At 44.8% G+C, this 12,627-nt stretch overlaps 1 protein-coding gene across 4 annotated transcripts in view; it reads right to left on the bottom strand.

Moving 5' to 3' along the window:
* Positions 1-12,627, bottom strand: part of LOC106736839 (aromatic-L-amino-acid decarboxylase) — a 126,881-nt gene that overhangs the window by 79,055 nt on the left and 35,199 nt on the right. For all 4 annotated transcript variants that reach the window (XM_019483868.2, XM_019483867.2, XM_019483869.2 and 1 more), the window contains exons 3-4: positions 5,954-6,067; positions 1,380-1,499 (exon numbers count right to left, since the gene is read on the bottom strand). In XM_019483868.2, coding sequence (XP_019339413.1) covers positions 1,380-1,499; positions 5,954-6,067 — 234 coding nt within the window. The remainder of the gene's footprint in view (positions 1-1,379; positions 1,500-5,953; positions 6,068-12,627) is intronic.

The following is a 12,627-nucleotide window of genomic DNA, read 5'->3' as shown; positions in this document are numbered from 1 at the left end:
TTCCAACACTCCTGAATCCAGTTGATCTTTCTATTTTCTTTAGTTTCTCAACATTTTTCCTTCTAAAGTCTTAAGTCCTAGCTATAGACTGGCTCCCATCTATCCTACAATATATGCTAGATTGAATCAGCTCATGATCCTCAATCCAAAGTTAGTTTCCATAGCCAACTCTTCCATAAAATTCTTGCTACTTGCCAAAAGCAAATCCAAAATAGAATTGCCTTTTGGTTATGGACAGAGATCTATATATGGGCATGAGGGAATTTTGTACCATGGAGAGTGATACTAAGTTAAACCCTCCCAGACCCCTTATATAAACTGGATAAGAAATATTATTGATGATAAGGCACAGATCATTTTGGATGATATAGTCAATAGTTTTCTCTTTCAAATGATAACTGAACTAACAAGTTGCATGAGCTATGTCTTTAAGTGCCTTCCCCAGCCTAGCATAGTCTTCCTTGATCCTAAACATCAGGAAACTAAGACACAATAAAATTAAGTGACTTGCCCATAAATCACATTGAAACATCTATGGCAGAGCTAGGAACTTAACCAAAATCTCCTGGTTCACACTCCGTTCCTTAACCACAAGACCATTCTTTCTCCTATGTCAAACCTGGAGGAAGATTCTTCATAATAGGTTAAAAAAATGTAATGAATGAAAGAGAAAGACAGAAGATGCATACCTCTAAATTTTGTGGTGACTTTACTGCATGATGTGATTTTAATTTTACATTGCATTTTTTTTGCACATTTTACCAAGAGGCCTCAAAGTGCTTTAGAAATATTATTGATGCCTAAAAATCCTCCTATGAGGAAGGCAAATTACCATTATCTAGAATTTGCATATGGGGAAAAAACTTTAATTAAAGAAAAGCTAGCCGACTTGCCAAACCTATACGACCCTGGGCATGAGAGGCAAGTTAAAACTCCTGGTTCTACACATAACTTGCTAAACTGCAGCATTCCCTCACCTGACCAAATAAATATTTTAATCACTCAGTATGAATTTCTCAAAGCAACAGAGCAGGGAAAACATCACTCCTTGTATCCTTGGCCTGCTGCCTTTGACATTGTAGAGAGGACCCAGGTCAGACTAAATTGGAATCACTAGACAAGGAAGGAGAGGCTCAGTTTTACTTTGATGTTCTCTCAAGCAAAAGACAAACAATGCTCAGAGCAGATTTGCGAAGCCTGGAAATACTAGGGTGTCACTGTACCACACTTTAATAAAAAATATCCAGTAAAATCCCAAATTAAAACACTTTGACAAGATAAATTTAAGGCTGTATCAACAACAGGGCTAGTTTGAAGACTATATTAGTAATGAAAATCTGCCAGCTCATTGCATGTTCTACTTTATTCTCTCATCTTACCTGAATGACTCCTCCACCTTCTCCGTCCCTCCCAGCTAAAAACTCTTCAGGCAAATTAATCATCTTCCCCAGCCAATCCAACATGACTGTTTCCAGCTCTGTGCAAGCTGGGCTTGCAGCCTGAATTGGAAGAGGAAACAAAGGGAATAAACCAATGACCACCATTTGAAAGTTAATGTTTACTACCTATTGGCCTCTGAAACCCCTACCCCAGGTACTTTCTTGTACTTCCTTATGAAATAGGAATAGAGCCTCATAGTAAAACTGTAGAGTAGTCAGGAGAATATTAATAAAGAGCTATCAGGTGTGTAGGTTGTAGCCCTCTTGGTCTAAGGACATAGGCAGACAAGGTTATCTGGGTAAATCTGATATCTTTTATTGGACCAACTAAAATAGTTGGAAAAATTCTTCTTTGCAAGATTTTAGGTACAAACACGCTTTGTCAGGCTTAATGAGGCTTCCTCTGCCTGACAAGGGTAATTGTTCCCAAAAGTTTGCAAAAAACAATTTTTCCAATTATTTTAGTTGATCTAATAAAAGATATCAGATTTACCTAAAAAATCAATAAAGAGTTCTCACCTGTCCAACCAGCTCCTTCATGTCCTGTAGTCTTTTAGGAGCAGAGACTGGAGAAAGCTTAGTTTAATTGCCAGCATGTTGGTGGTTAGGGGAGAGAAAATGTCCAACATGGTAGTTTACAGGAAAAGGTGAGCACCACGTATACTGTACTCCTACTACAGATTTTAAAGACTCCTATTATGGGACATGCATCTTTCTTAAAATGTGGAGCCCAGAACTGCATATCATACTCCAGCTGACACCTAACCAGCACTGAGAACGGTTTACTTACTATGCGTTGTACATGATGCTTCTCTTAATGAACGTCAAATTTATGCTTGCTTTTTTTCTTTTTTTTTTTTGCAGCTGTGTCTCATTGCTAACTCATGTTCAGTCTGTGATTAACCAAACCCTCCCAAACTGTAATTTTTAAACAGACTGGGGGTTCAGTGAAAAATGTCAGGCTGAAAGTACAGGTGAGTGAAAGCACAGTAGACTTCATATCCACAAGTCCAGGAGGACAGACACAGCCAGGCCGGTAGATTTTGCCATGCTCCTTATATAGCTCATACTGATTCTGACCAATGAAGATCATCCCTGTGAAACTAAGAGGAAAGTGAAGTTTTCTATGGCCCTACAGTTTCCAATCACAATTATTTTTGTGTTTGTGGACCTATTGCCAGTAGGAACTGGATGGAATTAGCAAATTTTTTCAGTCAGGCCAGCAAGCAAATATCACATTAGTAATAATGGTGACATACTGATGTTTTGGACAAGATTTAGAACAGTGATTTCAGGTTGACAGTCCGTATAAACCAGTGATTCTCAACCAGGGTGTCGTGAGATCCTTTGAAGGGTGCCTCTGGAAGCATGAGGTGATAAAGGCAGTGGGAGGAGCAAAGTAGATAAGCTAAGTTCAGGCTCTATCTGCCTGGTTGTTTTCCTGGCCCCTCTCCGAGGAGGTAAGGATTGTAATAAATAAATTAGGTTTTGAAATGTGGTGCCACTCAATTCATAAAGTTATGGAGGGGTGCCTTGAGTCTAAAATGGTTGAGAACCACTGCTTTAAATCATTAGCAGTTCCCTGAAATACTTAACTTTCCAATAATTTTATCATAATATGGGGACCCTTAATTCTTTTTTTCAATTCCTTTGTTAAAAAAGTGAACCTTAAAAAAAAGCTACCTGCATAATAAACTATTTTGAAGGAACACTACCTATTCAAAAGAAGAATTTTCTCTACAATTTGACATTTCTAACTCCTAAAATGATCATAAAGGAAAGCGATTAGAACAGGGATGGGCAAACTTTTGCCTTTGGGCCAAATCCAGCCCACCCGGCAATTTCATCCTGCCCGCAGGCAGAGCCGTCCCTAGGGATGTGTGAGGTCTGGGGCATATAAGCCCGTGTGGGGCCAGGGGCTGGCATGCAAGGGTGGCGAGTGGCAGAAGAGCAGAGTGGGGGGTGAGGGTGGGGTAGTGAGCAGCCAGAGCATGGAGCTGGTGGCACACGGTGGCTGTAGCAGGGCCCATACAGTACTGTTTGCGGGGTACCCCAAAGCATGGGGCCTGGGGTGGTTACCCCAGTTCACACCCCGCCCAGGGATGGCCCGGCCCACAGGTGCCCACCAACTAGTTGTACCCTGCCCAGCCTCTGTGTCTCGCTCCCACCCTTGTGCACAGAACAGCTCAGCCCAGCCAGCACTAGGGTTGCCAGCTCTCTTTGAATCTATTCCTGGAGGTTTCATCACATGATGTAATGACATTAGTGAAGGCAAATACACATTACTATTACAGTTTAAAAACCCACTGGACTACTATGTAAATTAGATTCAATAGTTGATGTTTATTTTAATGAATGCCCTATCATTTATCTCCTGGGTGACTGTCGGCAGTCTCCTGGAGATTTATATATAATTCCTGGAGACTCTGGGCAAATCCTGGAGGGTTGGCAACCCTAGCCAGCATGCAGCTTCTAGGAAGGGCAGCTGCTGCCACTGCTGCAGCCACTGGGGGACCTGCTCAATTTCTCTGGCATCCAGCAGCTTCTCCTCATGGCCCTGCAGTGCTTACTCCAGGCAGCAGGTAGGGAAGTGGGAGTGGTGGGGGGAAGGGGAGCTGCAACTGGGTGGGAGTGTGGAGTGTTGGGCTGGGGCTGGTAGGAGCATGGAGCCTGTGCCCAGGGGAGCGGCAGGAGTGCAGAGGTTGGGTGGGCAGGTTGTGGGTGTGAGGGAGGGCAGGGGGATGTGGGGATCCCCCCTCAACATACTCCTCCCCACAATGGTGCACAGCCCCTGCCATCAACCAGCAGGAGCAGCAATCAGGTGCTTGGAGTACTCATAGCAGCTCCTGGCACTCTACTGGAAGTGGAGGGGAGACCTTCCCCCGTGCTTTCCAGCAGAGGCCTGGGACCTGCATGGCAGGGGTAGGGAAGTCAGGTGGCTCCATCACGTGGGACTTCCCCTGGTGGTGTGCAAGTACTGGGAACTCCACATGCATCTTGAGGAGCCCCACGTAATAGAGATGGGCTGGCCTGACTGTGCTCCTCACCACCACGTTCAGTGTTAGCACATTGGCACCTGGAGCTGTGCATCACTGGGTGGCAGTGCTTGGGCAGGCCACAATCACCCCAAGCTGCTGCTGCTGCCAGTGAGGGCTGTGCATCATGGTGGGGGTCCCCATACATCCACATCCTGACCCCACAACCCCGCCAACATACCCCATTGCCCCCTCCACACAGCCACACCCCCTCACAAACTCCCCCACATGCACACTCTCCACACCGCACCATACACCCCCCACCTTCAACCCTCCCCCACACAATTTACAAAAGCAAGACTTTATTTTTGAGTTATTATATAATCATCTCTATATACAGTACACAAACACAAATCACAATAAAATATTTTTTGTAATTAAATTAAAATGTATTATAGTAGGTGTTTGACTTTTAGTATATGATTTGGTTTGTTCTGGCAATCTTCCCCTCCCAAACGGAGTCGTTTCAGGGGTAAGAGGCAGGGCTACCCTTGCAGCCCTTGGCAGCTCACCAAAACTCATTAAGTGGTCCTCTACCTGGATTAGAGGATAGTACCCACCCCTGGATCAGAGGATAGTGAACATTCTCTAATGTAACCATGTATTTTTGCATGCCCTCTTCACTGGCTACCCACAACACAGTCAATTAATTAACCATTCACTGTTGCTGCCACAAGTCTTTCATGAGCAATAACATTTAAAACACATGCAAACAGAAAGGAAACTATAAACATGAAAAAATAAACACAAATGGTGGCCAGGGAATTTAGGAACATACAGTGCATGTCTACATGTGAAATTAGTGTGACAATAAACTCTGGCACAGTTTATGCTGGATTTTATTGCTCCCAGGACCACAGCCAACTGAGCCAAGGCTGTGCAGCTACAGTTGGCAGGGTGCCCAGGGGGTCAGCCTGCCAGCCCAGAGCTGGTCTGCCACAGCTCAACATGCTGTGGAGGGGCTGGCTGGGAAATGAGGGTGCTATGGTGCAGGGCTAGCCAGTAGGCAGCCTCCCACACTGTAACACCCTCATGTCCCAGACAGCCCTGGTCACCAGAGATAGACATGTGGTGCAGTAGAGTAGTAAGTACTAACCTATGGCAGAGTTAATTAGTTTACTCCAGCCATACATGTAGATGGTGAGTCTTTACTTTTGAGCTAATTAGGCAACTCCTCAGTAAGCTCCCCTACATAGTACCACAATGGACAGTATTTATTTTTCTGATTGGCAGTGTCCATTTAGAAAATGAGGATGGATAGAAGGTTTTTGCTCTTGACGGTCTCCATGTTTTGGGGACAAAACTTACTAGGGTCACGATGCCATTATCCAAGTCATTCAGTAGTTCCTACTTAAGCACGAGTCAGTTTACTTCCATAGGTGTCCCTATTAACTTCAGTACTCCCCACTACTCACTTGCTTAAGTGCTTGCAGGTTGGTCCTATATCTTACACGGCAACATGTGCCACAGTAAACTTACCCAGGAGAAGCCCATACATCCTATGCCACCAGACAAAATATCTGCCAGAAGAGCTGGGAAGGAATGGGCGACAGGGAAGTAGGCAAAAAAATATGGGCTGTTCCAGTGTGTCACCTGTGTTGGGCAAAAAGAAGTCATTGTTAATTACAATAATGAATTGTGGAGGCGTATTCAGAACCTGTTCTGTTGTCTTCAGTGTGTGCTGAAGACTGTGAAAGGATTGTGGAGGACTGTGAAAGTATTGACAATGTGTTGTTAATAAATCTCCAAAGTATTGATATACCGCAGAAGCCCAGATGTTAGAAACAAACAATTTGTTTTAATTTTTTCTTCTTTTAATATAAAACATTTTTAAAAATCTTAGATGGATTTACTGCTTGCAAAGTCCCTTCAACAACCCTAGAGATTGCAATACTCTTGGATTTTTCCACAAGGCAGAAAAAGCATCTCCATAAAACATACTTCCCCGCACCTTAAAAACTTACTAAAAAAATACAACCCAATATTCTAATATCAACCTCCTCATATAGAAAATAAGCTATATTCTTCATATAACTCACTGCAAATCTGATTCAAGGGAACAGCTACAAGAGTATACAGGCTGCTTTGAAAGAATGATGCAGTAGCAACATGGAAAGATTCACATGTTGTAGTTACCAGATTGTCTAATAATATTAACGATTAACATTGTAGCAAAACACCCAGTTTCTTTCTTTTCTTTTTTTTTTCTTTTACTTAGAAATACATTGCCTCCCCTTCCCCAACCATTTCTGACTTTCTCTCTGCCCTTTCTATTTCTTATAAGTAGTTATAAGTAGTCATAGGTAAGTTAGGATAAGTTATTGTATTCCATTACTGTGACAAGTCCCCTTTATATTGTCCATGTAAATAGTGTTATAACACCATGTAAATAGTGTTCTGTTAGTTTGGTATTGATTTTTACTGTTCTATATTGTGTGATCACTATTCTTACTATCAATTTTTACTATCTTACATTGATACTGTATGATTCAGGCCTGTTTTTGTAAGTTAGCCAGAGTAATGTCAAGTCTCCATCTTGTATTGTCAAGTCTCCATCCTGTGTCCTATGCCCAGGCATACCCTATTGTAATTCTGTTGCAACTGTGACTCATACTTACCCCTCTATGTAAATTGGTTCCCTGGATGAATGAGAGAATGAGAGTGCTTGAGACATAATGGCAGTAGGCCTAAAAATAGCTCCTACTGAATGACCAGACCATCATCTTAATGACCCTACCACTGCCTTGCATTGACTCTCCCTGAAACCACAGACCTACTCCCAGAACCAGAGACAAAACCCAACATTTGAAAAATAAAGACCCTCTGAGAAACCATCAACATGGAAACAAAGGACAGAACAGAAACCAGCAACTCCACCATTGTACTACACTGGACAATGAAGACACCTGGAACTGCATGTCCTCATCTAAGCAGGACTGGCCCTTGCCAAGGCATGTCGTCCCCATTGGAGTCACAAGTAGCCCACCCCTATAGAAGGGGTGGTAGAGTGTGACCTCCATTCCGACCAGCACTACACCATGGCACCTATCCACCCAGAGGCCCTGTCGGTGACCCCCCTCTGGACAACACTTTGCTGGAGGAGACCCCGACTACCCATTGACGATTGACTCAGCCTGAATAGGTAGCTATCACCTACATCTTCCCTCCAAACAAGGGACCTGAGCTCTGTTTCTATACCCCTTGACTTGTCTCTCTACTAAGCCATTTCTCCCCTGCTACCATTGTGTGAGTGCATGAGTGTAAGTGTGCATGTAGGAACCAATAATTTGTAACCTGAATATTGTGTTACCCCTTCTTCTGTCTAACAAAACTGTGATTTGGAACCCCGAGTTGGGTTTTGTCTTACTGCGGCCCTGGACCTGCTCCAATCTCTGCTCCCTGTCCCTCTGACCCTAGTCCCATCTCTCTCTCTCTGACCCCCATCCCGGCTCCCTCTCTGCCACCTCCAACCCCTGCTCCCAACCTGCTCCCCACTTACCTCTCTCCTGGCTCTGCTCTTAACTCTGTTCCCTGCTCATTTCTCGATCCCGGCTCTGTTTTCCCAACTCTGCTCTTTGATCTTGCCACCATCTCTCGGCTCCCAGCTTCTCTCAGCTCCAACCCCCACTCCCAACATGCACCCTGCTCACCCCGCTCTGCTCCCAGAAATCTCTCTCCTAGTCACCAAGCACCCCCAAACATTAAATATACTGTAACCTGAGTGGGTGTTCACTTGTGTGTGTGTGTGTGTGTGTGTGTGTGTGAATTGGTAATTTTTGTATGTGCATTGTGTGTGTGTGCGTGTTGCATATAATTTTGTGTCACGCCTTCCTGCCTAACAGCGTGATATTGAGATCCTGAGCATTGATCTTGCTTGTCAAGTCAACAACATCACTAGTGTATATGTGCTTTTAGCAATTCTGAGAGTCTGTGAAATATGTGATGTTACTAGCATAGATCTTATTAGGATCAAATTTAAGAGAGGCCATGAACGTGTTTGGTTATATGGTACATGGGAAGTAAAGTGACAGAAAATATTTAGTAAAAACCACGCTCAAGAACAAACGTAAGAGTGAAGGATTTATTTGACAGGCTAAGAGTGAAAATTGAAACAGAACACCTCCACCTTTCTAGAGACCACTGGTTTATTTGAATAATGCTCTCTTGAAAATGTTGGCCAGGACCCCCAGCACAAATTGGACTTTACGTCTATAATGGGCAGAAGGCAGGACAGGGTGGCACCTTAGAGACTAAGCTGGTGGCAGAACTATTCCTTTAGCTCTCAATACACAATGGGTGCATCTACACGTGCTATTAACTTGCAGTGATAAACCTTGGTACCCATTGCGCTGGTGTTTATTGCTCCTGGGTGTACCATTTGAACATATGATCAGGACCACAACATGTTGAGCTGGGTCAGAGGGTCAGCCTGCCAGCCTGGGGCTGCTCCAACCTGGCTCAACATGCTGCAGAGGGGCTGGCTGGGGCACAAGGATGCTCCAGTGTGGGGCTAGCCAGCAGGCAGCCAGCCCCCACACTGAAACACCTTTGTGCCCCAGCCAGCCTGTTACGTCTCAGCTCTGTATTCTTGGGCAACCCTGGCACAGGATGCAGTCTGTCTGACTCACAAAGGACTCACCCCCCTCCCTCCCCTCCTCTACCTAAATGAAACTGATTAAGATGCACACCTAAGACCCTCCAGATAAGGGTGACGAGTGAAACAACTGCCCTAGGTCTCATTTGCATCCAAGATGGAACCAGATGACCATTCATTTACATGAGAGATGGAGAACAGAAAGCCTGAAGCAGAAACCGCAGTGAATTCTGGGACCAGAGAAGCAGGGGAGCACTGAATGATGGGGAATCTGTGCTCCAAATGTTAATCAACCCATGTTCACACACACCCAGCTCAGCATTTATCAGACCAGTTCTAATCTGGATTTACTAAGGACTTCCCCCCCCCCCCCCCCCGACACACACACACAGCTCTAAGTTTAATAGGCATCTATTAAAACTCAGTTGCCAGGTTAGGGAATGCTGAGGCAAGAGACCGAGTCAGAGGAGGTGTGGGCAACATTTGAACAATGGTTAAGGGTTCATCACAACGTCCAGCCCGTTGGAACCCTAATCACAGGTGTTGTCATACCTTTCCCGAGACGACTGGTGGGAGTCCTCTCCACAAAAGGTTATGAACACCCCAATAATTGCTTTAAGCTGTTAAAAGACTATAGTAAAATCTGGAAAAGTCATGCTAAGCTGAGGCTTGTGCACAACAAGTAAAAATCCAAAATCCTGATGCTGCAAGCTATCTATTGTTTCTGAAGAAACCATGAGATATCCCATCAGTATATCTGCCATCCATAGGAATCTCAAGCTGGCTCCCAAGTATTTGGTTACTCCCTAATCTTAAGTGTTTCCTGATTATCAATCAGTTTCTTGAGATATTCCAAACCAGATAACCCCTTGTCAAGAGAAAAGACAATGATTTACACTACTGAGGGTGCTTCGAAGCAGCTGAACTGAAGGTATAAAAATCTGTAAAAAGTGTGTGTGTTTCAAGAAGAAGGAGGAAAGAAGAAGAAGAAGGAAGAGAAGAAGAAAATTCCTGTGCTGACACCATCCCCTGTCGTTCTTGGGACGCTGGAAGAACAGATCATCTCTCTCTTCAAGGATTGTGCTACAGACTGTGCCTGTCAGCTTTGCAGCCTGAGTATCGTGGACTAGGTGAGATCCCAGTGCTCTCTCTCTCTCTCTTCTCTCTAGGCATAAACTTCTGAACCTGCACTCTATTAGTTAAGCTTGAGCTAAGTTTCCCCAAATACTTAGTGAAACTAGGGTAGTATTGTCATTGTTTGTGTTTGTTTTTCTTTTGCATGTCTATTACTACTAGTACTATTATATATTTCATACGCTTAGCAATAAATAACTTTTATAGGCAAACTGGTAGTAATTGGGTATATTTTTCCTTCTCTGCTTCTCTTTCCTCCCATGCTCTGCAGCAACGCTTCTTTTACCTAAGCTAAAGATCCCTGTGAAGCCCAAAAATATTGTGGGGTCTGCTCATCAAGAGGCCAAAGATTGGGACGTGCTGAGTTTGAAACACATAAGGGGATCAGCTTGTACAGGCTGATTGACCCAGTTTGACTCAGACGTGCCCTTATGAACTGAATGCTGGCCCATGAGGGTGTCAGCTGGACACCCAGCCGGATTCAGAGGGATTCTGTTTACCTGTGTGCTTGTGTCTGACTGCATTTTATTGTTGCTCTTATGAACTGATCCTTGGCATATGAGGGTGTCAGCCTGTCCCTGCTGATCAACCCGGCCAGGTCAGGCGTGTCACGTTAATTTGTGTGTATGACTGATTTGGTGACTGGAGGAACCCAGTCCCATTGAAACTGAGTCCTGCAAGATAGCTCCACTGGGGGTGAGGGCTTGCAGAGGGGAGAGATGCAGCTCCGTCTGGTAACACAAGCAGCACATTGACAGGGTTGCCAAGACCCTAGAAACTATCCCTAATAAATGAGCACACCCCAAAGTAATGGGCAAATTTGGTAACAAGCCAGGTCAGCGTTTACACATGCATTTCATAGTTGTTAGGGGTAGAAGGGACCTCAATAGATCATCGAGTCTGAGCCCCTGCCCTGGGCAGAAAAGAGTACCGGTCTCCTCTTAAAGACCCCCGAGGTAGGGGAGAGCACCACCTCCCTTGAAAGCCCATTCCAGATTCTGGCAACCCTTACCATAAAGAAAACTCCGCAGCAGGATAGTACTTGTATTTACAAGTACTAACCTACTACAGAATTTATTAGCTTCATGCAGACTAATAAGGGCACATGCATAGATGCCAAGACATTTACAGCAGAGCTAATTAGGCAAATGCAGTAAAATGTCTCATGTAGACACACCCAATGAGTGCTGAAATCAAGGTCATCAGATTGGTCCTGAATAAAATATCAGATGCCACTAAATTGCCATAGATATAACACAATTGCTTCTTGTCCACTATGACCATAAATTTTACCCACTCCTCAGGACAGCCCTGTCATCAATAATATTATGTTCATGATCATGATGATTTAGATCCTGCTCTATTAGAAGCAGCCTCATTCTCCTCATTTCAGACCTTGCTTTTCCATGAAGAATAATGTAAGGCTGGGGAAAAACAGGTCCAAGATGCCCCAAACTGAATGCCCAGAAAGTCAGCCACCCAAATCCAGTGATCTCTTCTGCCTTTCTATGGCCTAGTCTTTTACAAAAGAAAAGGATGAACTCTCTTTCCCTTTCTGGCAGTGACCGCTTAGGCCCCCTCTACACATTACAGGTATTGTGCAATAAGTGGTTAACTGCAAAATTAACTGAAACCAGATACACAAGCAACGTACCTATCAGGCCATAAAAAGGTTCAAGTAGCTCCGTTAGACCTTGAAAAGGTGTACTAAATTTATAGCTGGTTGCTATCCAGCTTTAATTTATACATGTAGCAGGGTCTCCCCTGCCATTGAGAGCCCTGTCAGCTGACGGGTCTCCCAGCTGCAGAGGTGCACCATTCCCAGCAAGGGCTGGGAGTCTGGGAAGTGAGGGGACTCAGCCTGACAGCTGCTGATTCAGGATCCCAGCAGTACCCCATGGCTGCCAGGATGCAGAACCCCACAGCTGCAGACTCTGGGTCCTGGCAGCACCTAACTGCTGGGAACCAGATGAATCATGGCAGCTGAGGGGCACAGATGTGATCTTCCAGCCCTGGGTATGTGTGCAGCTGGGGCCGGGAGATCACAGCTGTCACAGTCTTCCAGCCCCGAGAGTGCATGAAACCCCTTGGGCTTGGGGACTGCGGCAGCTCAGAGACTGCAGCAGGGGGCTCCCAGCCATGGGAGCTTGCTCCTTCCCAGTGCAGGGGAATCCTAGGATCAGGCTCCCCCTTCACTGGCAATATGGTGTGATGGGATCTAGTACATGATCCCACAATCTTGCATCCTGCCATACACATGTGGCATGATAGGAGGCATAATTGTGAGTTGTGCATTAGATCACATCATGAGTTACCTGCATGTACAGAGGGTCCCTTAATGACTTACAGCATAACCCTTGCTTTCCAAGGTTGCCAGCCAAAAGCAGCACCTCATCTCTTGCTGTATAACTTCCCCACCCCCTCA

The sequence above is a fragment of the Alligator mississippiensis genome, chromosome 5, assembly GCF_030867095.1.
Source record: "Alligator mississippiensis isolate rAllMis1 chromosome 5, rAllMis1, whole genome shotgun sequence".
Lineage (NCBI taxonomy): Eukaryota > Metazoa > Chordata > Crocodylia > Alligatoridae > Alligator > Alligator mississippiensis.
Note: the sequence above shows the minus strand (reverse complement) of the source record. Positions and strands in the feature narration are given on the sequence as shown.